The 26,933-nt window shown below is 41.3% G+C and overlaps 1 protein-coding gene across 4 annotated transcripts in view; it reads left to right on the forward strand.

The window, feature by feature from the left end:
* Positions 1-26,933, forward strand: part of HECW1 (HECT, C2 and WW domain containing E3 ubiquitin protein ligase 1) — a 441,131-nt gene that overhangs the window by 383,077 nt on the left and 31,121 nt on the right. For all 4 annotated transcript variants that reach the window (XM_077864126.1, XM_077864125.1, XM_077864127.1 and 1 more), the window contains exons 19-23: positions 95-178; positions 844-953; positions 6,424-6,544; positions 7,288-7,401; positions 8,231-8,383. In XM_077864126.1, coding sequence (XP_077720252.1) covers positions 95-178; positions 844-953; positions 6,424-6,544; positions 7,288-7,401; positions 8,231-8,383 — 582 coding nt within the window. The remainder of the gene's footprint in view (positions 1-94; positions 179-843; positions 954-6,423; positions 6,545-7,287; positions 7,402-8,230; positions 8,384-26,933) is intronic.

Raw genomic sequence — 26,933 nt, forward strand, 5'->3', positions numbered from 1 at the left:
AGCCATATTGGCAGGGAAACGAGTCAGAAAGGGATGTGTGCCCTCGTTTATGTGTTGGTGTGTAATTCTTATTTTCTTTCCTACATTATTCTAGGGAGAAAATCCATTACATTCGGACTGAGGGTAATCATGGGCTTGAAAAGTTGTCCTGTGATGCAGATCTAGTAATTTTGCTGAGGTAAGGGGCTAAGCCTGAAACACTTCTGGAAAGGCTGCTCTGGGCAGTTTTTTTCCACTACTTCTATAGTTGAAACACTCTGCATTTGTTCTAGAGGATTCTAGTAGCTGCAGAGTAGGACCCCCCCACCCTTGTACCTGCTGCCCATTGCCTTCTTTACATTCACAACTGAGGTATCAAGAACTGTGCATAGTACTTAATGGAGACTTTATTATTGCAGGATTAATTAGGATTTAAAATAACACTGAGAATTTGCACGCTGGCATGTGCCTATCTAAGTGAACCTAAGTGCTTTTGTTGCCTTGTGAGACCTGTAACCACTATATCGTAATTCATGAACACTCTCGTGAACAGAAAATTAACTTTTTTCTTTCTTTCTTTCTTTCTTTCTTTCTTTCTTTCTTTCTTTCTTTCTTTCTTTATTTCTTTTTCTTTTCTTTTCTTTTCTTTTCTTCTCTCTACTCTTTTCTTTTCTTTCTCCTCCTCCTCCCCTTCCTCTTTCTTCTCCTCCCCCTCCTCCTCCTCTCCTCCTCCTCATTCTCCTCCTCCTCCTCTCCTCCTCTCCTCCTCCTCCTCCTCCTCCTCCTCCTCCTCCTCCTCCTTCTTCTTCTTCTTCTTCTTCTTCTTCTTCTTCTTCTTCTTCTTCTTCTTTTCTTACTTTACAGTCTCTTTGAAGAAGAGATTATGTCCTATGTCCCACTGCAGGCTGCCTTCCACCCTGGGTACAGCTTCTCTCCCCGCTGTTCACCCTGTTCCTCACCTCAGAACTCCCCAGGTAACTTGAGTATCTGGCATTCTATCTCCTGTAAGTGTCCATCTGGGTTTCCACCAGATGAAGGTAGAAGAAGAGCAGTAGTATATGTATATGTGTGTGTGTGTGTGTGTGTGTGTGTATATATATATATATATGCACTCTCTTCTCCCCTCTCTCAATTTTCTAGTTGAAACCACACTGTCGAAATTGGGTGTTGACAACTTGCCTGTTTTTGTAATGCCCCCCACACTATAATGCATTCTACATTCTTAGTTTGAAATTTTTAATAAAAATAATATTTCATGACATGAAAATTATATGAATTGCAAACTTCAGTGTCTATAAATAGAATTTTATTGAACCCCAGTCACACCTGTTTATTTATATATTTTCTATAGCAACTTTCACACTACAACAGCAGAGCTGAGTAGTAGCGATGAGACCAGAGGACCACAAAAGCCTAAAATATTTACTACCTGGCCCATCACAGAAAAAGTCTACTGACCCCTGCTCTAAATTACTTTTGTATTCCAAAGGTACTCTGCAGGCATTTAGAGGGGAAGAGCCTTTTCTAAAACATTTTGCCTTATGACTCAGAATATTATTAGATACTAATTTTAGTAACTTTCTGTTTAGGTGTAAAGGAATTGCTCAGTGATGTGGTGACTAGGGACCACCATTCTGTCCCCACAAAGATGTTACAGAGTTTTCTTACATGCACAATTGTTCCCCTACAGTTTCCTTTATGTATTAGGATTAATATACTCATGATACAGAAATTCTTTATAGGTATTTTCCATTCCAAATAAGGAAATATGTACTGAACTGTTTAGTGGAAAAAAAGAAGATGTTGCTCTTGGGTTCATCAAAATAATTAGTTTAAGTCAAATCCATATTCCCAAATGAGATCCAGATATTGGAGAGTTTTCCTCAGTTGCTTAGTTTTCAACACCACCTTGTTCAAAGTCTTGGTGGTAAACCCAAATTTCTTTTTATGACTTTAGAAGTAAAGGAACTTAGTTTTAAAAATCTAGTAGGTTCTTTTATCACAACTTCTAGAGTCAGTGTCTAAGCTTGGATTTTGAAGCCACTGGAGAAATTCACAAGAGATACAGAATTTAGCAGTGTCCTCAGTCCCCAGAAGGGAAGTCTCACTCAGCATCGTGTGGTACTGCCACATGTCTCTAAAACTAGAATATCTTAGTTTGGCTCCTCCAAGTTACATCACTCAGAACTATCTTTTAGGGGTAGTTTTGTTAATTGCTAAAATCTGTTTCTAAGTCAGTATCTCCTCATCATCACTTCCTCCAAACCAGTGCACCAAAGGCATTATTAAGGAAATGCCCAATGTGTGCTGCTTCTGACATATAATTGAGATGCCATTGCCTGGGATAAGGAAGATAAGGACCTTTGCTAGAGCCAACATGAAGACAGTCAAATATTTCCAGTGCACACAGGATGACTTACTTTTGGGGAGTAAAGCCTTCCATTTTGGGGCACCTATTGGTCTACATGATGATCTGCCATTTTGTTGTAGATATTGTACCAGCCTGATAAAATATCTGCACTTTGGTCCAAACATTCAACAGTAAAGTATGATTTTAACATTATTACGTGGAGGAGGCAATCATATTACAAATAGAAAAATAGGAGATACTAGTTATTTCCTAAATGAGAATTACTTGCATAATTTTTATAAAAGGAATCAACTTTCCTAATAAGCCATTACTAATACCATGAACCTAAACGATCATCCAATTAATTTTAATTCTTTTTTAAATTTTTTTAAATTTTTATTTTTTAGATTTACTTATTTGAGAGAGAGAGAGTGAGAGCGCACCAGCAGGAGAAAGGCAGAAGGTGAAACAGGCTCCCCACTGACCAGGGATCCCAATGAAAGGCTTGATCCCAGGACTCTGGGATCACAACCTGAGCTAAAGGCAGACATTTAGCCAACTGAGCCAGGCACCCACAATTCATTTTAATTCTTTTTTTTTTTTCATTTTAATTCTTAATTGTCCTAGCTCTGACCATGAGGGTCCTAGATTATATAATCCAAATATTTTGATGTTGAATTTTATAATAACCATTTTCTAGACCTTCCTGAAACTTATCTGAGTGCTACAGAGATAGCAAATCATAGATATTTATGCCAAAGTACTTTGTAAAGCTTAAGTTACTAGAAAAACACATAGAATTGATCATGGGCATAGTGGTAGTACCAGCAGTAGTAAAAGTCATATTATAAAATACACTGCATTGTGCTGGACAGAAAATGCTACTTGCACCTACAGATTTGTATTCTCATTCTACATATAGTCTGAAACCTGGCATTTCACTGAGGATAGTTCTTTTCAAGTGGTGGCTATGGGTTCCCTTACACCTCAGGTGCTGGGGGCTCTAAGGGTAAGGCTGATGTGCTTCATGCTTCCTTGCTTATACCACTCAGCTGCCTCCCCACCACCCCCAGTTGCTCTCATCAACCAGCCTTTCTGTCATTCTCAGACTCTGGTATCTGTCTCATAGTTTGCTCTCCTTCTCAAGTCTTTCCATCATCCTGAATGACTTCAACATCCACAAGGACACCCATTCATTTCCCTAGCCTCCTGGTTTCTGGAATTTCTGGTCTGCCATGACCTTCCCCTCCCCCCCTCAGAACCACTTGTTCTCACATTCACCTTCCCATCCCTGTCGTCATCTCTAAAATCACTAATTCAAGCATCTCACTCCCGTTCAATATACTTGTTCAACTACTCTTCCCATTACTGTCCTTTGTCCTCATCAGGACCTCTAGTTCACACAGGCCTCTCCTTTCCTTTTTGTCCTTCCCTTATCCAGCATAGATTCCATAGTTTATTATCTTGGTAGCATCTGTGCCAATGGCCTTTGCTCCCCAGTCCTCTCCATTTTGTTTGCAGAACCCTGCCCCTAGATGAATGCACTATCTGCTTCCTCTACGTCTATGCTCAGGAATTCTTGGGCAAATTCATCTGACAGGGCCAATTACACATTATAGATTAGTCTTCTCTCACCTCATATGATCTTGAACACCCAAAAGAAAACTCTACCATGTTTCCTAGGTAAACTTTTCTACTGCTTTTTCTTTTCTTTTCTTTTTTCTTTCTTTTTTTCTTTTTCTTTTTCTTTTTTTTTTTTTTTTTTTTTTTTTTTTTTAGAAAGAGCAAGAGAGAAAGCAGGGGAGAGGGGGCAGATGGAGAGGGGGAGAGAGAATCTTTTTTTTTTTTTTAGATTTTATTTATTTATTCATGAGACACAGGGAGAGAAAGAGAGGGAGAGAGAGAGAGAGAGCACGCCAGAGACACAGGCACAGGGAGAAGCAGGCTCCATTCAGGGAGCCTGATGCAGGATTTGATCCCGATCCAATCCTGGATCTCCAGGATCATGCTCTGGGCTGAAGGTGGTGCTAAACCACTGAGCCACCTGGGCTGCCCCCATAGAGAGAGAATCTTAAGCAGACTCCACACTCAGCATGGAGCCTAACATGGAGCTTGATCTCACAATCCTGGGATCATAACCTAAGCCAAAATGAAGAGTTGGACACCTAACCGACTGAGCCACTCAGGTGCCCCTTTACTGCTATTTCAAAGTTTATGCTCCCCTCAAATCTCCAACCCTCTCTATCTCTCCTAGCAAATGATATCCCTTCTCCCTTCACTAATAAAATTAAAACCATTAGGTAGACATTTTCCCAAATGTCTGCTACCAGTCCTACAAGCCTACCAAGCCTGCCCCTCCTTCCACTCCACACCTGTGCATGAGAGGAGATGTCTTCACTGGAGGTCACCATGACCTCCAGGCACACAGGCCAGTGGGTAATTCTCACAATTAACATCAAGCCACCTCAAGCCACATTTGAGATTATTGACTGTTCTCCCTCTTAGGTCATCTCTTCAGTTAGCTTCTATGACACTACTATATGCACTTCAACTACTTCTTCGGTCACCTATGCAGACTCATTCTTCACTTCCTACCATGCTCAAGACTCAGCCCTAGGTTTCTTCTCTTCTCTCTCAAACTATGTCTCTTTCCAATCAAACATTCAAAAGTAGCAGCATCGAAGGCCAAGTTCATGATCTCCACCACAGATTTGTTCTTTTTCCCTTGTTCTCCATCTCAATGACTGTCACTGCAGTCCCTTCCACCTCAGTCTACTCCACTTCTCACCTCCGCTGATACCACACTAGTCCAATTTAGGCTGTCTAAATCTATCCTAGTCCTCTCATTTTTTTCTCTGCATTGCAGAAAGACTGATGTTTTCATGACTCAAATGTCATCATGTCAGCCCTCGTGCAATGGCTTCCTATTGTGCTTAGTATTAAAAAAAAATTATTTAACAGAATGGACCTTATCCTGTTTGATCATCTCCTACTCACCCCACCAGGCTTGTTTTGCATCACTCTGATCTTCACACCCTGCGCTCCAGGTAAACTGGAGCACCACTTTCCATTTTGCTGCAGTACCTTTGCACGTGCTGATCTTCTACCTAGATTGCTCTTCGCCCGGCTCATCTCTTATCTTAGTTAAATCAAAGTCTTTCCTAACTAATTCAGTCTACTTCATGCTTACTTATTCTTCGGCTATTCCCCAGGGAAGCCTTCCCGAACATGGCCAGAGTGTTCTGTGATCTCAAAGAACTGGGTTCGTTTCCTTCATGGATAGCAATCATCTCAATTTGTAATGATAGTCTCATTCCTGTGGGTTTGTAGATATCAGTCTTTAGAATATAAATTCTGGAATATGGTAGTTATTGAAGGGGCAAGCCATGATTCTGGCCATCTATAAAACTTGGAGAAGAATGTTATTTTTTCTATTCCTTTTACATAGAATCCTATTCCTTTTAAATAGAATCCTCATTAAAAAGTGTATAAAGATAAGGCATTCACAAAAAATTCTAAGTGATTTAAAAACTACTTCTATATAGAACCAACAAAATATATTATTATTATTATTATTATTATTATTATTATAAGTTTCTTCTATGATGCAAGACCATCTAATATAAACTCCTGAATGTTTAGGCCCTACTGGACACCCATGTTTATTTTAGGGTCAATATATTTAGAGAAGTATGACATACGTGTGTGTTATACTCTGAGTTGCCTTGTTATAGTTACAATCATTTCTTATAATACAGAAACTTATAAGAAAAGTTTAGACTAGTTTGATTTGTGTTGTTTTAGATTATCCAAGTACAATTAAGCCAGTAGATATGCTTATCAAGGTATTTTTAAGAGAAATACAACCCGAAGTGGAGTAAAAGACATAAGTGTTTATTGTCAGAATTCATTTTTCTCTTCATTATATCATTTTCATTTTATTATAAAAGTAACTGAAAGAGTAATGGAAATCAAGGGAAACTTCTTTAAGAAGAAAAGTATGAAGACATAGGAATGTGCCTCTAGTTGGCCCTTTTTCTAACATTGCTCCATATTTCAGTGATGACCTTCAGACAACGTGCTTCTCTCTGCAGGTTTACAGAGAGCCAGCGCAAGAGCCCCTTCACCCTACCGGAGAGACTTTGAGGCCAAGCTCCGCAATTTCTACCGAAAACTGGAAGCCAAAGGATTTGGTCAGGGTCCAGGGAAAATTAAGTGAGTGCTCCAGTGCTTTTCACTGAATTCACATGCTAGATTTTTCTGTCCTTTTCTCCCTATACCTTTGTGATACTTTTTGGAGATTGAATTCCATGGTATGGTAACAGTTATATTCATAGTAGGGAGGAAGGCAAAAAAGAAGTTGGGAATAAAGAGGAAAGGCAGTTAGATTGGAAGAGAAGTAGGAAGGAAGGAAAGAGAAGAGGAAGAGAGGAAAAAAAAACAGATTTCAGACAAAAGCATATACAAAATTAATGGTAGACTTTTTCAGAAAACCAAGAATTTTGAACTAAACAAAAAAAGTACGTATTTCCTTTTACTTTTTCTTGGGACAAATTTAACTCATAAGTCAAATTTGTGCCTTCTATAACTTTGTAATTGAGGTCTAAGTGAATAGTTGTATATTTCTCTTGTGGGTTTATTATTTTCATCTTTAGATGAATCTAAACTCAAAATTCCAGCTGGAATTGATTTTTGATCAATTCCAAAAAGAATCCTAAAAGTAAAATCCGATGTCATGGGGTACATCCAATTATAAGAATGTACATGTTGTTCTCATGCTCCCAGTATTTCCAAAAGAGCATTAAAATAAGTCTATTGCCAAACTGATGGAATCTGCACCTCGTTGGAGAGGCTGGAGAGTGAGGCCATATAAGCTCGGGCACTCACAACTCATCCAGAACACTTTCCAACATCAGAGCTCGGAGCCACCACTCACTGCCCATATGAATTCTTCCCAGGCTCATCATTCGTCGGGACCATTTGTTGGAGGGAACCTTCAATCAGGTCATGGCCTATTCCCGGAAGGAGCTTCAGCGAAACAAGCTCTACGTCACGTTTGTTGGAGAGGAGGGGTGAGGCACCAGCAGTTTTATGCAGACATCTCACTCAATGTGGGCAGGCCAGAGTCACCAGATCTTGGTGATTTTTCTCAAGAAAAAAACAAGGTGGCTCTTAACTTTTACCCCAAGGTGATTCTGATCATGTCCTTCCAGGAGGTCTTTCTCTCCCCAGGTATTGCCAAGCCTTAGAATTTATGCTCTTCAAAAGCCCAAGATTATCGGCATGTGCCAGGGTCTGAGGTTATGCACTTATACTGTGCATAAGCCAAAAATACAGACTTAAGCTATTGGATCTTTACTTTATCAGGTGGTGTACACTTTTGTATCTGATCAAAAATCTCTTCCTCCTAGAGTGCACATATACTACTACATAGCAAATTTTTTATAGCTTTTCAGTGATTTTGTAAAAAAAAAAAAAAAAAAAAAAAATCTTAACCATGGAGGCCAAGCCTACGTAGGAGGGCATATTGGAACAAACCTGGAAGTTTTTTCAATTTACACACATTCATTATCACAGGAAATTCTTTTATGCCTCTCACGGCAAGGTCCTCATTTTTAATGGGCCAGGTATGTGCTTTATCCAATTGGTGTTATATATGATTGAATAAAGGTTAAGAAACACTGCCATAAGAATTTATTCATGGATATCTAAAACATATCCCCTAAACTGCATCCTCATTTTCTACAGCCAATTATGCTCCCACGGGGATCCACTGTAAAGGACAAAGGCTGCTCTCTGCTTTCCTTTGCACTGACTGAAAGAACACACTAGCACCTGGATAGAAACAGGCCCCCACCTCCCACATGTAACAAGCTTCCTGGGCCTCTGCTTCCTTTGCAGCCTGGACTACAGTGGTCCTTCGCGAGAGTTCTTCTTCCTTTTGTCTCAGGAGCTCTTCAACCCATACTATGGACTCTTTGAGTACTCTGCAAATGATACCTACACCGTGCAGATCAGCCCCATGTCCGCGTTTGTGGAAAACCATCTCGAATGGTAAGATCTGGAAGACTTGCTTCCTTATGCTTGAAGGTTCTGGTCTCTCTTAGTCAGAAGTCAGTAGTATGGACTTGAGCAGCACTAGTTCTTGTGTAGAGTAGTGGGCTAGATATTAAGAGGAGTGATGGGAGTGGACAACAAGGCCCTAGAAGGAAGACTCAGTTAGTTTTCACCCAGAACATGAAATAAATTACTAAAGACACTGCACATTTACTATCAACTGCCAATTGAGTTGATGAGCCAGTAATTGCCTTCAGAGGAAACACTAAGGTAAGTAGACATAGTTGAATGTTGAAATTTTTACTAAATGTTGAAAAGTCTACATATCATAAGAGTCCCCAGTGGAGGCTTCTTGGAGCTATTCATGAATTTGAAATTTTTTTATTGTGGACCAGTGGCTCTAGGACTGTGGACATGAGCTTCTACATCTTACTGTGAAGTAAAGCTGCTGGGCCAAGTGCTCTCTGAGCATCCCCCTGGCTTGAAAATCCATTATCTCTTTGGCTCTCTTTTATCAAGGCATCTATTACCACTTGCTGAAATGTGTAAGAAGTTAAGTATCAGTCAATTCTATGCAGTTCTGTGTGTGAGATACCTCAGATATGGATATTAGAAGTCTCCAGAAAGCTGCATGGGACATCTAGGATGCAAGCTTTTTCCTGCTGTGGCACCACCACACCTGATTTGAAATTTATTCTTAGTCTAACCGTAGGAGCTCCTGCTGTTATGAGGGAAATGAGTCCTGGAAACTGCTAATGTGGATTCTTATCTGACATTGCTCATTTATGATGTGTTGTGACAGCTGCTGGGGAAGGGAGCAACTGGGGTGATCCCTGGCCTCCTGGCTTAGAGCCCAAATGCCCACATTTTGTTTTAAAGCATCAAAATAACCCACTTCTGCTAAGACTTCCAGCTATTGCACATGCCCTCTCTCTCCAAAAACTCTTAGCTCTGAAGTTCTTGAGCTGAGGCAGCCGTGTATCTACATTAAGTGTTTGGCACAAGTGAAGAGCCAGAAGTTGCCCTTTTTTGTTCCTTTTCCTGTAACTTATCAAGAAGTGGATGCTGAAGTCTGTGAAGCAGAAACACAGAGACAGGGCAGATGGAGCAGACGAGTGGCCCTTGTTATGACCCCAAGAACTGAATGCCAGCTCTGACTTAGGTCACATCAGGCAGTTGTAACAGTAGAAACTGCTGCAGCACCCATGACACAAGAGTACATACAAACACATATTATACTTAATATGATCCCTCAATCATCCTTTAGTTTGCGAATATGAAATTTAACATGATGTCTTGAAAGTCATAAATTAGAATCAGCAATCAATAAAGAAATATTTTCATCAAATATTATACCACATATGACTATGCTGAGGTGTTGTGGGGATACCTTCATTAATTCACCAGTTATAAATCAAGCACATACTATGTGCCAGGAGGATACAAAGATGAAATGAGAAAGATCTTCCCTCAAGGAGTGGTAGAGTGGTAGTGGGAGCAGCATATGAGTAGACGAACAACTATGCATAATGTCTTAAATGCCTGGTTATGCATGCTTAACACACGTGCACATGTGTATGTATGCAAGCCTGAGATGCATATATAATTATGCCTGAGAATTATATTAAATCACAAAGAAAAATGTCTCACTCCACCCAAGGTAGGAAATGGGGTGTGGGAAGTGAAGCCAGTGGATCTTATAAAAAGAGGGGATGGCTACATCAAATCTTAAGGGACAGTTGAGTAGGAGACTCAGCAGAGAAGGAGAAAGAAGATATACCCAGGAACCAGATTAGGAAGTAAGAATTGAAAGGCTATGAGAGAAGCCTTAAGCAAGCAGTGTAGACAGTTCAGAGCAGAGAATGAACTCAGGGTTGTGGTGGGAAGTGAGGTTGGGATGGAACAGAGGCAGATGGTCATACCCTATGTGGTGAATACTGCAATTGGATTTGTGGTTTTGAAAAGTAAATCTTGTCATAGCGTGGAGACACGTTTGAGGAGGTAAAACTGGAAAGAGCAAGACCAGCTCTAAAGCTATTGATGAGTCCAGGGGGAGCAATAGAGATTCAAACTCAGGCAGAGGTGGTGTCTGAGAAAGGAAGGGACTGACTTGAGGGCCACCTTGGAGAAAGAAGAGAACTGTTTGGTTCACTGAAGGAATGTTCACTGAGGTGAGGGAGGGAGAGAAGTGTAGCATATGTCAGAGGTCCTGGATGAGTGGACTGATACTATATGATGGGAGTTATGTGAAGTAAATGATATTCAAATGTTTTATTTACCTATTCGAGAGAGAGAGAGAGAGAGAGCACATGAGCAGGAGGAAGAGGAAGAGGGAGAAAGAACCTGAAGTAGACTCCACACCAAGTATAGAGCCCAACATGGGGCTTGATCTCACCACCTCGAGATCATGACCTGAGCAGAAACCAAGAGTCAAATAATCAATTAACTGAGCCACGTAGGTGCCCCTAAATAATATTTATAGGAAAGATAATGAATTTACTCTTTGGCAGGTAGTTTGCAGTTTCTGCTGCAAAGACAGATTGATGTATTATATAACTAGAACTATGGCTCTGGTTAGCAGGAAAACATCTGGGCTAGAAATTGAGATTTGGGAGATGGCAGAGTGAATCAGCTTTGAGAGAAGATGAGAGCCCTCAGAGCTTATGCAGAGGACAACCAGAGCCCACAACAAGGTGGACAACGTGGATGTGCAAGCATGCATGGAGTCGTAGATCCCTGAGAAAACTAAGAAGGAGCAGCCAAAGAGCTGAGCTCCTTGAAGGAACGTGATACGAGAAGGAGCATCATGGTGGGAGCAGAAGGTGCTCAGGAGAGACCCTCTGGAAGAGAGAGAGGCAGGCTAGAGAAGAGGAGCAGAGGGGATGTGTAGGCAATAGAATGGGGTCTCCAGGGCTCCAGAGCATAGGATTTGGTAAACAGAACTGAGGGGATCAAGGAAGTAAGAGCATTCAGATGACCAAGGGAGCTGCATTTGGATGGTGGTCTAGGGTAATAGGGTCAGCACCCTAGTGGCATTACGGGACCCAACATTTTGAAGGAAACCTTGCAGTCAAGCACATTTTAGTGCAAACACAGAGTAAGGCCACAAATGAAGACCTAATGAGAAGCACAGAACTTGCGGGACCTGTGGCATGCTACTTGAGAGTGGCCTCAGTCACTTTCCACTGGGAAAGGTGGCTGGCCTGCTGCCTGGCTCCTGCTCTCAACTTGACTTGGTTGTCTTCTGTTCCTCTATGAGGAGCTGAAGACAGCTATGTCAATGTGTAAGTTATACTTTATCGCAGTGAGGAGGGAAACTGTGTTATACATGGATGTTGCATGCATTAGCAGAATTCTCTGGATGGACCCTTTATCAAGGATATCTTCTTCCATCCTCCACTCCCACTGGCCAAACCATCCATCCATAAACTGGAGGACAGGGGATCTCCAGATATTGCAGCCCATAGCAGCCAGTCCCCAAGGTTACTTTGCAAGGCAAATAACAGTGGGAAACCCATGCAGATGGAAGGCAAGGATTAAAAATGACCAGAAGAGCCTCTACAGCTCAGGACTTTCAATCCATCCACTATAAATACTACCATTTGCTAAATCATATGTGTCTATCATATGTGTCTTTGACTACAGAAATCTCAAAATAACATTCCAAATTCTATATCTTTATTCTTTACCATTTCCATATTAATGAGGTATTCATATGTTGATCTTTTTATTATTTTAATCTCTATCATATGCTGGTTTTATAACCCTGGAGATACAGAAGTTAATATAAAGCTAAATAATAAAACATCCATTGAAGGCTTACCAACCATGCCAGGCACTGTTCCAGACATTTTCGTGTAACCGTATTATAACCCAGATACTGATTATCCTGCTTTTACACATGAAGACAATGAGGTATAGACATAACCAATGTTATGACCTAAGTGTTTTATGTCCTGGAGGTAAGCAGCAAACTTCCCTAGGATTATAGTGTTACATGTCATAAAAATTTTATTATATATATATGTCTGTGTGTGTGTATATATATATACCTCATTATGCATTTATCATGTTGTATAAGGAGCTTTGAGGATGAGTGGGAATAAGGGACTTCCAGATAGAGGTCCCAACATTCACAGCAGGACAGGGGGTGAACACACACATGTCCATTTGGTGTGGCTACAAAATAGACATAAAGAAGCTATAAAGTCATCATCATATCAGTAGGAAAAGGCATCTGATGGCATTCCAGGGAGTTTGGATTTTATCATGAAGATGACAATGTAATATTTTTAGAGGAATGTCTTGTATTTTAGAAAGTCAACTTGCTTACAAGTAGTTGAATAGGAGTGGGCATTAGGGGTGTCATTTAAAAGACTCTTGAAATAGTCCTTTCAAAAGAAAATCAATTAGGACAGAAGCAATGAAAATGGAGTTGTTTCAGAAGGAAAGTGGACAAATGAACAAAACTTGGTGTGGGATTATAGATGATGGGTTAAGTATTCAAAATTCTCCATCTGTTATAAAGTGATGTATAAGAAAATACCAGATAAAAGATCCTCATATATTTTTAGTGGAAGTGACAAAACTATAGATGTGTAAAACTTCAAACTTATTTTTATGTCTAATAGAGTATGAATGGTACAAAATGCATATATTTTCAATTATTATGCTTGAATAGGAAAGATTAACGTTCAGCTTAAACATCTCCTCTAAGGGCCTTCGCTGATCACTTGATTTAAAATAGCCCATCCATTTGTACCTCTCCAATTTAACAGCTTTTCATAATGACAGAATTTATTTCTTTATGAAAGTATATTTATATATTTATCTTGTACACCTTTAACTCATTATTATTTGCCTCTCCCCCTAGAATGGAAACCCTGTAAGACCAGGGTCTTGTCTTTCTAATCACAAGCCTGGCACTCAATAAATATATGTAGAAGCAAAGAAAGAAGTATGGGAGAGATGCAAGAAAGATGGATGGATGGATGGATGGATGGATGGATGGATGGATGGAAGGAAGGAAGGAATGAATACTCTTCACTTAAAAATCCTTAGTTATGAGAGTTTCAACCTCATTTCAATTTTTAGTTCAGAATATTTGAGATTCAGAAAGACAGTGCTCATTTCTGAATGTAATTTAAGATTTTCCCAACTGTCCTCTCTAAAATCACCACTAGAAATTCTTTTTCTGTCTCAATGATTCTAACAGCCACTTTTCCCAGAGCAAATCTAAGATGCACGGAAGCCTAAACAATTGAAATAGGTGAATGGCTTCTCTATTTTGAGGCAGAGTTCTGGAATGTCAGATATGCTCTGTTTGTTATAAGTATCAGCATGTCTCATTTTAAGCAGTTACTGTGATATGAGTCACTCTTTACTAATCACCAGTGCAAGAATTTTCAGAAGCCAGGTTTTAAATTCGACATTGTCTTATCAGTTTCTGTTCAACAACTAGAAGGTCCATGTGGTCATTTTATGCCAGTGATGGTGACAAATAGAACCTTTTCAGTGTCACAACCAGAATTCTAAGACCCCTCAAATCAAAATCTCCAGGAGCCTTTGCTAACTGCAGCATAGACTCTTCCCCTCCTTCTGCCTCTGCCCTGACCTCTCTCCCTTTCCAAGCAGACACGACTTGGGTGGTAAAAATCTTCTGCTTTTAGGTCTTTAGCAAAGAGAGGTACAGGGAGGAGAGAGACTCCTTTGAACATGTTTAGAGGTTGGCCACATGGGTATTAAATGTAATTGTAGAGTTTTATGGAACTTAAGAAGTCCTGGATAGCGTACTTTAAATATCCCTTGCTATATGTGCCGAGTCTTGAATTAGTAGGTAGAAACCACAATACCGCAAAACCCACTGGATGTCTCCTGGCCCTTCAACCCCCCAGGGCCCCTCCTGACAGAAGAGCTCCGTGTGTAGTTTTTATTTGAGTCAGAATCAGATGAACTCCCTGACCCCAAGTCATCCAGTAGCTGTCACTAGGGTCTTGGGTAGACCAAGAGCTTCATGGTTCCCATTTCTGGCTGAATCCGAGTAGCCTTCCTAGCAAGGCTAGGAAGAAACTGTGGATGATAAACTAGTTTAGAAATCACCATTGAAATGGCTGTGACCTGTTGTAACTGTGTCCCTTCTGTTCATTTCTTCACCCCACTTTCTTCAGAACTTGTGAGAAATTCCAGGTAAAGTTTCAAAACCATTAGAAAGAATGCTCACTTTGAACACTTGCATTATCCAAACATAGACCTGAGAATTTAATATATTTAATACATTCAATTCAGTTGGAAAAGAATAGGTTCATTAGTTAATGATGCCAGTACAATGAGCCGTGCAACAAATGTTTTTTTATTTTTTTAATTTTTTTAATTTTTTGCAACAAATGTTAAGTTACATTTCTCCCTAATCCGAAAGAGTATGTGAAAATTGTAACAAGGGATCCCTGGGTGGCGCAGCGGTTTAGCGCCTGCCTTTGGCCCAGGGCGCGATCCTGGAGACCCGGGATCGAATCCCACATCGGGCTCCCGGTGCATGGAGCCTGCTTCTCCCTCTGCCTGTGTCTCTGCCTCTCTCTCTCTCTCTCTCTCTGTATGACTATCATAAATAAATAAAAATTAAAAAAAAATAAATAAAGTAATTTAAAAAAAAGAAAGAAAATTGTAACAAAATTGCTTATAGATACTTAAATATTTCTAGAACATAAGTGCTATTTAAAACGTAAAAAAAAAAAAAACCTTGAGTGGTAGAGACTCTTTAAATCATGATTGGAACCCTAGAATCTATAATAGAAAAGACATGTTTGAATATACATAAAAATGAAAATACTTTTTACGGTAGAAACACCATAAACAAACTCAAAAGGCAGGCTTTTGATTTTGAAAAATAATCTTTGCAACTCAGGGAAATCAGAGGTTGAAAATCCGTAATGTAGTTTTCAAAGAGCTCTGACAACTTGAAGAGGGAAGACAGCTCTAGAAAAATCAGCAGAGAACATGAGAAAGCTGTTCAGAGAAGAGAAAAGTCCAAATAATCAGCAAAGCCATAAAAAGAATTTCCGTTTTATCCATGATCAGGAAACGCAAAATAAAGAAACAAAGATTGATCACTTCATAACTATCAAATTGGCGAGAATTAAGAAGTTATATGAATCTCTTTTGGAAGGGGACATGGCCAAAAGGATACCCTCATGTATTACCAGTAGAAACATGAATTGTTACAGCCTTTTTAAAAACACAACCAATGATATACACCAAAAAATGTAAAACCCCATGTAACCATCAGCCCATGAATCTATCTCACAGAAACAAAAGCACTTCTATAAGTCCCCCTATAATAATAGTTAATATTTATGGAGTGCTTATGATGGGCCAGGTATCTTTTTTTTTTAATTTTTATTTATTTATGATAGTCACAGAGAGAGAGAGAGAGAGAGAGAGAAGAGGCAGAGACACAGGCAGAGGGAGAAGCAGGCTCCATGCACCGGGAGCCCGATGTGGGATTCGATCCCGGGTCTCCAGGATCGCGCCCTGGGCCAAAGGCAGGCGCCAAACCACTGCGCCACCCAGGGATCCCTATAAACACTCTACATGAGTCACACATCCCATTATGACCCCTCTATTTTACAAATGAGGAAACTGATACCCAGAGAGGTTTAATACTTGCCCAAGGTCAACACAGCTAGTTAAGTGTCAGAGCCAGGAATCAAACCTAGTCAGTCTGGCTCTAGAGTGCCGACTTTTAAAAGCTATCCTGAAAACATAATAATAATATAAATAAATAAATAAATAAATAAATAAATAAATAAATAAATGCTATCCTGTGCTGCCTAACAAAACAAAGGTGTTTGTTTCAACACTGGCTGCAAAGACATAGATGTGGAAGCAACCCAAATGCCCATCAGCAGGGGACTGGTTAACTCCTTACAGGGGATCTCCACTGCATAGTGACATGAGGCAGAAGAGGACTGACAAAGATCTTGCCAGGTGATGGAGGGGGAGCTCTTCAAAACATGTAGAGAGAAGAAGCAGAAAAATATGAGCAATAAGATCTGAAATTTGAAAAGGAAAGTTGCTGGGGCACCTGGGTGGCTCAGTCAATTGAGTGTCCAACTCTTGGTTTTGGCTCAGGTCATGATCTCAGTGTCCTGGGATCCAGCCCCGTGTCGGGGTCCATGCTCAGTGTGGGGGTGAGGTGGGTCTGCTTTAGGACTTTCTCTCTCCCTCTGCTCCTCCCCCTGCTCACATTTTCTCTCTCCCTCTCTCTCTCTCAAATGAATACATCTTTAAAAAGAAAAGGAATGATGGAAAAAAAAAAAAAAGAAAAGGAATGATGGAAAATTATGTATGTGTGGACATAGATACATGAGTATAAATAAATTAGTATGTGAATAGAGGATTTAGATGAAAACTATGGAAAGATACGTCTTAGTCAACATGGGTCACAGGAGATGAGGTGAGGAGAGAGGAGACAACTGAGATGGGAGAAGACAAGACCATCGATAATAAAAAATTTTTAAAAAAGGGATTTACGTTCATTTTAGTGAATTTATCTAAAGATTGTATGTGTGCGATTTTTTAAAAATAAATTCCTAAAGACTAAAAAAATGCCATTTGGTACTAAGAGCTTAGCTAAATTACTAGAGGGAAGCATGTCTCAAACCTGAAGTCCTCTGTGCACTCCCACCCCTGGGACTTGTGCTGGGCACACGGATTGCCTGGCAGTGAGCCTCCTCTGGCTCACGTAGTATGAACGCTGTGTGTACGTGCTGCTACCTGGCTCTCCCAACCTGGCCTCTTCCTTTCTCCATCCCTTTCTGCCACCTCTCACCCCATTACTCAGCACAAAAATCTTTACTAATTCCCACTGTCTACAGAATGAAGTCCAGAGTCCTCGGATCCTCAGGCTATCCTGAGGCCTGAGGCCTCTGGCCTTGAGACCCCATCTGCCTCTCCTGGCCAGTGCTCCTTCGTCCTCCCCCTGTGTCTCCCAGGGCTGCGATCCACTCTCCTTGCTCCCTATTTTTCCCCTGTCCCTCTCCTCTCAATCGTATGGGTCCCCCCCGCCCCTTTAAAGCCCACTTAAAATATTTTGTAGTTCCTGATTTCTTTCCTGGACTTTCTTCTGAAAAACAACCTCAACTTCTCTGGAGTTCTTTTAGAAACAAAGCTGTTCAAACACTTTTAACTGGAACTGCTTGCCAGTGGAATTCACATTCAATTCTAGTATCTAGAACAAAGAAAGTAGAGCCAGTCTCCACCAAGAGCTGGGTGGCTGCCCACTTGCCCACTCAGATCTTTCTTCCCCCTCCCAGGTCTTCGCGTTGTAGAGATTTGTGTTAGTTTTGAAACTGAATCTGGCAACACCTTTTCGTCTTTGCCCTTTGCACCCAGTGTGGTTTCTGGCACAGAGGCAGCATTCCAGCTCCTGAGGCAGGGTGCCACCCAGCAAGAGGGGATGACTTCAGAGCCTGGCACACCTGGGTGTAAATTCCTACTCCAGCTCTTCACTGCTGTGTGAACCCGGGCAGTTTTCTTAACCTACCTGAATCTCAGCTTCCTTGAGGTAACAGTGCCTATTCTGCAGGCTGGTTGTAAAGACACAGCAAAAGCGACCGGCACCTCATCCATACTTAAATTAGATGCTATCATTCCGTCCTTGATATTTTACAGGGACATCAGAAGGTGCGAGAGAGAGCTAGACTGGTTCCTTTGATCTGCAGTTTCTCAACCTCAGCACTATTGACATTTGGGGCCAGATAATTCTTTGTTGTAGGGACTGCCCCGTGTGTTGTAGAATGTTTAGCAGTGTCCCTAGCCTCTGTTCACGAGGTACCGTCGCGTCACCACCACCATCCCCAGTTGTGACAACCCAGATGTCTCCTAGGAGGCAGACGTCTCCCTGTTGAGAAACTCTGCTTTGATGTTCCCATATGGAAAGGGGTTGGGAAAGGAAAGTGTCGCATGGCTCAACAAGGGCAGCCACATTTCTGCAGGATAAAGAATATTTCTGCAAGTGTATAGTATCGTAAAAATATGTTCAACATTGGAATAAGTCATTTTTTTTGGACATCTTTGGTTACCGGATCCACATAACCCAGCCTCTGAGCAGGGACCCCGCAAGAGCCTCGGTGCAGCCAGGCCCCTGACTACATGCTCTGATTCTTTCTAGTCCATCCAGAAGAGAGCCTCCCACTTGCTTTAATCACTTGTTTCCAGGACACTTGCCTCCTGGACTCCGGGGCAAAGCCTAGAAAGAGGCCATGCTTCTCAGAAATCAGGATTCATGTGGAGTTCCTTAGGCGGGTTGCAGGCAGGCAGTTCTCTTAGGCCGAGGGATGTCACCTGCCCAGTAGGCCACCTTCTCCCTTCCAGCAAGCCTGCATCTGTGCAGGAGGGCCAGGTACCATGCCTCAGTTTTCTGTAGACCACAAGGGAGCAATAACAGAGCAACCACTAGTGGGATTGCCAGGGCCAAGTCCAACCCACCACTCGCTGTGGAGATGAGAGACTAGCTTGAGGCCAAATCCTGTACTCAGCTGGTAGGAATGTGCACCAAGCAGAGGGAAAGAAAACAATGCTGGGCATGGCACGGAAGCAAGAAGGGACATGTCACCCTGCTAGAGGACTGGGAGCTGCAAAGAACCAAAACTCCACTTTCCTAACACCTGTTCCAGAACAGCTCCATAGCAAGGATGTCATTATTGTTGGCACTTGCCCCTGCTGTTTGCACTGTGTGTTCAATTTCTAAAGGGAGTTCTGCTTACATAAGTTATGGGGATGTAGTACACAGCATAGAGAGGACAGTCAATGATACTCTAATAACATTGTATGGTGATAGATGATAACTAGACTTACCGGGGTGAGCATTTTGTAATATATAAAAATACCGAATTACTATGACAAATACCTGAAACTAGTAGGATATTGTGTGTAAGTCATACTTCAATTTTAAAAGTTTATATTAGCAATCAATAGCCCTAAAAATGGCTCTTTCTAGGAGCCTTGCTGTGTGGAGCAGTGAGAAGCGTGTAAGTTTTTTTAAGGAGACAATGTAAGAAGAGAAACAAAGACCCCCATTATAAGAGAGAGCAAGAAATTGATGGCACAAGAGCCCTGAGGAGGCAGGAGGGAAGAAGACCTGTCACACTCTAGTGATGAAAATGAGAGAAGGTCCTAACTGGGATAGCAACCTTTTTCTAGTTGGAGGTGCAAAGCTAACAGGTGTAGGTTGCAGATGCGCACTTGAGGCTGGCATGTGAAGGGGATTGGCTTTGGCAAAGAAGAAGAACCCCTCCCCTATTTATTGTAGTGGAAGGTAGCAAGACAGATGCATGTAGCTGCAGGTAAGTGGGCTGAGAGGAGGCCCCGCAGGCCACTTCATACCCTCTGCTTTGAGAAGAGACGGGTCCTTTTTTTTTTTTAAGATTTTATTTATTGGTTTGACACAGAGAGAGAGAGAGGAAACACAAGCAAGGGGAGTGACAGACAGGGGTAGAGGGAGAAGCAGGCTCCCCGCTGAGCAGGGAGCCCAACAGGAGGCTCCATCCCAGGACCCCGGGATCATGACCTGAGCCAAAGGCAGATGCTTAACTAACTGAGCCACCCAGGTGCTCCAAGAAGAGACAGGCCTTTACACTCCATCCCTGCTCCCCTGTCTGTGCATCAAATACAATGATTGATGCCTAAGACAAAACTCCACTTCTGACTTTCAGAGCATTTTTTTTTTCCAGTTCAAAAAAAAGGATGAGGGCTTTGGAGTTAGTGATTCTCTTTAGTTGGCAACTGCAGAACTTGTTTTAAATGCAGATTTCCAGAACCCACTCACAGAGTACTCTCTGGGCACCTGCGTTTTAACAAGCACCCCAGGGATTCTGATGCCAGTAGAAGGGTCGCCGGGCTTGGAGAAACACTGCTGTGGATGCTGGCAGCTTCAAGTGCCCTCAGAGACCGTGAGAAGAAGAAAGCTAGGTGTTCATGCGGCTTTCACACAGAGAAATGAATTCACCACAGGCAGAAGCAACAGATTTTCACTCAATTTACCAATATGTGAGATGTTAGAAAACATAAAGATCCAAAAACGAAGGCAATAATATTGGGTAAAGGCACAGAACATATGTTGTATGGGAACATCATAAATATTGTGTGCACTTAAATAATGAGGTTGAGAAAGGATAATTATTTTTAATTAATAATGGTTATGAGCATAAGGAAAGAGGAATATCTTTGAGATAGGTTTATAAAGTAGAATAGAACTTAGCAATTATGAAGTGCTTTTCATCTTCAAAGAACCTATTAACATTAAATCACTCTTCTTTTTAATTTTCCCATGAGGTAGGTAAGCGTTATTATCCCTTATTTGTAGATGAGAAGTGTGAAGAAGCTGTGACATGCCCATGTAGACGTAAAATTGAAAGGACTTAAAAGGAAATAAAAGTTCCCACCAAAAAGGAGATCTGGGTTTTCAGGCTCTCGTTTCACCTTTGCTCTCCTGTACACTTATATTTTTGGAAAAGAAATTAGAGCAGATTTTGTATAATCAGCTGTTGGTAGAGGGATAAAAAAGCTCATTGCTGCACAGGGATGGGAGATGCCATTGACTATTCTCTTGATTTCCCTGGTGTATTAGGATTTAAACTGAGGAAGGCTTTTGGAAGAATCACAGTTAATTAATTTGACCAGACTATTTACATTATGTTACTTCAGCATACATATGAGTGGGGATTGAAAATTATGCTTTGATTACATGACTCTTTTTTATGAATACATTTATTATGGCTTGATTAAATACATAGGAATCGATGCTGCCCACCTTAAAAGTTTCCTTTGAAGACCAAGGAAAGGAAAGCACTCTAGTAACAATGTCAAGCCCAGGAATAAATTAGCATATGTGGCAAATATCATGGCTGAGAAATCCCTAAACTTGATTCTTTCTAAGTATAAATATTAACAAAGTTGGAGCTATCGTTTAAATCACTGAGAGATGCACTTTCCATGAAATTTGTTCATTTTCTGATTTGCCTTAATACCAAATAGAATTTTAAAAATACCAAATAGAATTAACAGAGTCAACTACATCTTATTGGAAGAGGTTTTAAAAATAAAAACTATGTGAAAATATAGATTTATTTTTTTGTTTAGCCTCAATCTCATGAGAGGAAATGTATATTCAGAGCAGTGGGAAGGGTGGAGTTTGACAGCAGCAGAAGCTGGAATGATTGGAGGGTCAGGCCAATGTAAACCACATAGAATGGGTTTCTTAAGTTGAGTATACTATTCTGAAAAAAAAGGTATCGAGAATGGCATTTGCAGAGTTGAACCAGGGACAGGTGTTTAACCTTAATCAAGTTGAGAACAGGATTAAGGGATCCCAGTGATCCTGAGAATGTACAGACAGACAAACCTAATGATCAAGAATATCATTGTGAAAGATACATGTGAATCACTCTAGACTTCAAGGAGGTGTATGATATGATCCAGGACACAGATCCCGAGGCATGGGGTAGGCACAGATCTTGGGACCTTGGGATCTTCAAGGGCAAAAAAGAGTCAAGAAGGGCTTAGAGTTTTCAGATGATGAATAACAAAGGTAGGTTCCAAGACTGGCTTTCCTTACTTACTATCCAGACTGCCAGGGACTTTGTCTTTTTATGTTCTAATCCCAAAGAATATCAATTAATTCTATTATCTAAAGAAAAATACAGTCAGTGGATAAGTCTTCAAAACAGTAAAGTCAAATAAAACATAGTTGCAAACCTCAATATCACATTTATTTTTTATTTTGTTTTATTTATGTTTCCCATATTCTCCCTCTATCATTACAGTTAATTCAGAACCAATTACTTGGGGATCCCTGGGTGGCTCTGCAGTTTAGCACCTGCCTTTGGCCCAGGTGTAATCCTGGAGTCACAGGATTGAGTCCCATATCGGGCTCCCTGCATGGAGCCTGCTTCTCCCTCTGCCTGTGTCTCTGCCTCTCTCTCTCTCTCTCTCTCTCTCTTTCTCATGAATAAATAAATAAAATAAAATAGTTTTTAAAAAATTTTTAAAAAGAACCAATGACTTAAATAGCTTCAAGTAGTCCCGCTACCCTGGTTACATCAGTACCTCTGTAGCTTAAGAACTTGATATTGTTAGAGCCAGCATTATTTTGCCAATCACATGAAAATTATAGAATGTCATTGAAGTTGAGGCTTCAGTGAGTCTAATAATTTCCTGACCCCTAATAATTCACTAGACAATATACTCCACGGGAGCTTGGGAGGCTTGTCTGTCGTGTTTTCAAAGTAGCCCAACAACTAGCCCAGTTCCTCAAAAATGGTAGGCACCTCATTATGATTTGTCAGAAGGAAGGCAGGCAGGCCTAGAAGTTGTTTAGGCTGTGTCAAACTGATTGTTTTCTTTTTACCCTTTTAGTGAAATACTGTGCATTGCTTAATGAGTCACAGGCAAGAGAGGGACACATCATTCAAAGGGTCAATAAGGCATCATGGATTCTGCTTGGAGCACAGTAACATTGCTCCCCTATGGTCTCTGCTTTGTGTGGCTCAGATAATTAAGAACTTTTAAACCTACACTTTCCTGGATTACTCAGTTAGATGAGGATATAGTAGATTTCAGAGCATTTTAGTTATCCAGGCAAGCAGCCCTTTCTGATCAACTTTTCTACGTAATTCTGGGCATGGAACCAGACTCTGGGTCTCATCCGAAATTAGATATATTCTCCTCTTGCATGAAATGAAATATATGAGTTTAGTGGATCCACTTATAAACTACATAGTGATATGCTCATTGAGAAGCATTCCAGAAAACTAAAGAGGATTTTTGGATTCTATATTTGTGTTCTATATTGCTTTCCTCTGGTGGCCATACCAAATTACCACAAACTCGGTATTCTCAGAGTTGGAAGCCAGAAGCCCAAAGTCAAGGTGTTGGCAAAGACACGCTCCCTCCGAAGCCTCTAGAGGAGAATCCTTCCCTATCTGATTCAGCTGCTGGTGGCTCTGAGAATTTCTTGGCTTGTGGCTGCATCATTCTCTGACTCTGCGTCTGTCTTGGCCTCTCCCTCTGTTTCTTCTCTTCTGTCTCTAATAAGGACATTTGTCAGTGAATTTAGGGCCCATGTGAACAACCAAGATGATCTCATCTTGAGACCCTTAATCATATCCACGAAGACCCTTTTTCCACTCACAAGTTCCAGGGTTTAGGAAGCAGACATATCTTTTTGGGGACCAACAGTCAACCCACTACAGGCACAACCCACTTTAGCTTTCTCTAGAAAAGGAGTCACTCCTTTGGCCGCCCTGTTGAGGAACAAGCATCGCCGTTCTTACTCGTTTGCCCCCTGCAGGGCTGATATTAATAGCGGGCACTTGGCAGGCATCAGGGCTAGACATTCATTTCAGTTGCAAATTAGCAATCAGAAGATAATATCCTGTCATTATCTTGTGTTGGCAGTCTCTTTCATGGCAGATGAAGAAAATTTCAAGTTTTCTCAGCTCATTGCAACACTGTTTCCTCACACAAGGAACTATGAAAACCAAATAAAAATCATGCCTTGCATCTGCAGTATTTAAGCAGCTCTGGAGATGTGAGGGAGTGGATTCTTTACACATTCCTTGAAACATTATCTGGATAAAGGTGGGTGTAGAGAATAGACTTCATCTACCTACCCCAGGGGCCTTGACCTACATTCTACTCTGACCACCTGCTCCCACAGTGGCCCTCCCAGCCTCATTATCACCCCAAACTGTGCCATATCTGAAACTGAAAAATCTACAATCCCACCATCAATCATTCTACAGCCAGCGTTCCCACCTCCTCCCCCTACCACAGCTGCTCACCAACTTCATTTGCACCTCAGATTCGCCATCTCCTTCCCATCTGGCACGGCTTCCTTCACCCCAGGCCTCCATGCTTGCACTCCATCTGATGGGCAAAACGCCACCTTGGATCAATGTCATAATGCGCTCTCCCACATTCAGCGCCAGAGCTGTTTCCTGTACCTCTAGTACCAAAGAAAATGAAATAATTCTGAGAGATGGTACAATCCTAATTCATACTCTCTGACCTCAGCAGGTTCCCAAAAAAAGCTCACCAGTCCTTTGACTGATGCATCTTCCATTCCACTGTCCTGAAAGCCCCTGCCGAATAGACTCCTTCACTTTGAGGAGGTGACTTCAGATCCCACTCTGAGGTGACCACCTCAGTTTCACACCCCAATTACAAATGCCCAGTGCTGACACCTTCCCAGCATCACCCTTTTCCTCTTCAAAAGAGACTTCCACTTAGGCTCTGGATCCATCTGCTCCCATATCCTCCGTGCCCTTGCTCCAGGAGTTTTCTCTTTCTTATCTGTCTTAATATTTTTACTTCCTCCTCTGGTTATGGCTCCTTTCCCCTGTTCACTTCTCCTATTGAATCCGATGTCAGGATTCATCACCAAAACTACCCTTTCCATGAGCAGCAGAGACCACCTAATCAACAAACCCAGCGAACAATTATCACTTTTTATCTTAATGGAAACTTTTACTTACATGTTTTATGTGTAAATAAACATATATAATATTATCACGTCAATAATATGCATTCATTGTAAGAAATTTAATTCTCATAAGGAAATATCTTCACACAGAAATAAATATTATTAATATTTTGACTTGAGGGGCGCCTGGATGTCATAGTCTGTTAAGTGTCCAACTCTTGGTTTCAGCTCAGATCATGATCTCAGGGTTGTGAGATCAGGTCCTGATGTTGGGCTCCAGACTCATCCAGGAGTTTGCTTGGAACTACCTCTCCCCCGCCTTCCCCCCCCCCTGCCCCTCCCTCTGCTCTCTCTTAAATAAATTAATCTTTAAAAAAATATTTTTGACTCGAGTCCTTCCATGCCATTTGATGGATGGTTAGATGGATGGATGGAAAGATAGATGCAAGTCTATATAAAATTTAACAATAGAATCAAAGTTTACTGTTTTATAAAGTTCTCTCCATCTTGCAGTATGAATCCTAAAGCTATATTTTTAGCCTCACCTCCCTGTTGAGCTGCAAACTCTTTTATCCAAACACCTATTAAACATCTTTATCTTGATCCTCCTCCAAGTTAACCTCTATCTAATCTCTCCCATGAGCGACTTCCTGCCATCCCTCACAGCTCCTTCTGCTCACATAAAGCTCCACGTCCTGACCTTTTTACCTCCAAAATTTTCTCACAACGACCTGAACATACTGTAATACACTCTCCAATCTGCCCTTCTCCGTGCATCCATCCTTCACATGACTGCAGACTGATTTCTTAAATGTCAAACCAAGTATATCACTCCCTTGCTGAAACCCTTCAGTAGGTCCCCATTCTCTATGATTTAAAAGCTGAGCCTGTTGGCATGGAAAATGAGACCTTCCAAGACCTCCCACTTCCTCTTTCTTCAGCCCAATCTTGCCGCGTCTCGCTCTTTATGCTCTAGTCATCGTGAATTGCATGCTATTCTAAACACATTCCATTCTATTCCCTGCCTCTTTCCTCATGTGATTTTATTTTCTTGGAAAGCCCTTCCCTGCCTTGAGTGATCTAATTTCTACTCATTCATTAAAGCTCACCTCAGTCATCACTTCTTCCAGGAACCCAGCCTAGATTTAACCCCTTCCAAATCAGCAAGTGTCCTTCTTCTGTGTTTGCACACACCCTGTGTACTTTTCTACAGCCCATCTTACCTGACATTGAATTGGTGCATTGTTCTGTCTATCCCACTCTTGTCCTGTAAACTCTTCAAAATGAATGTTTACCGTTGTTGACATCTTTGTACACACCTGGCACATGGTGGACAATCGGTAAATTTGTTGAAATTGAAATGCATGAACACACGGTATATAATTTCTCTCATCTTTGAAAAACAAACCCAAACCTCATTTGGTGTCACACCCTCCTCCTACTACTACTGCAATTTACCACTCCCCCTGAGAGACAAATTCATACAAAGAGTTATCTGCTCACGTTCTCCACTTCCTTTTCTCCCATCCTCTCCAGCCAGCCTTTCCTCCCCTTTACCCCCATGGAAACAGCTCTCATCAAGGTTGCCAAATCCAGTGGGTAATTCTCGGACCTCTTATTACCTGATCTCAGATGCACTCTCTTGGTTCCTCTCCAACCTCATTGTCATTCCTTCTCAGTTGATTTTATTGTCCCTCCTCATCTTCCAGATCTGTGAGTGTTACAAATTCTCAGCCCTTGGTCCACCTCTCTATCTGCACCTATTTCTTTGGGGAAGTCTTGTCCAGCTGCATAGCTTCAAATCCAATGTACATCCTGCCAACCCTCACATTAACATCTGCAGCCAGGCCCTCCCCAGAAATACTGACTCAGTGATACAGCTGCCTACCCAACAGCTCTACCCAGATATTTAATGAGCCTATCAAATTTAGTATGTCTGAAGGAGAACTCTCAAGTTTTTTCTGCAACCTTCTCTTCTGGTGTTTCCCAACTTGTAAATGGCACCACCATCTACACAATTGCCCTGGTCCAAGACCATGGACTGTCTTTGGTGCCTCTCTTTTTCTC

This window comes from Canis aureus, chromosome 21, assembly GCF_053574225.1.
Source record: "Canis aureus isolate CA01 chromosome 21, VMU_Caureus_v.1.0, whole genome shotgun sequence".
In the NCBI taxonomy this organism is placed as follows: Eukaryota; Metazoa; Chordata; class Mammalia; order Carnivora; family Canidae; genus Canis; species Canis aureus.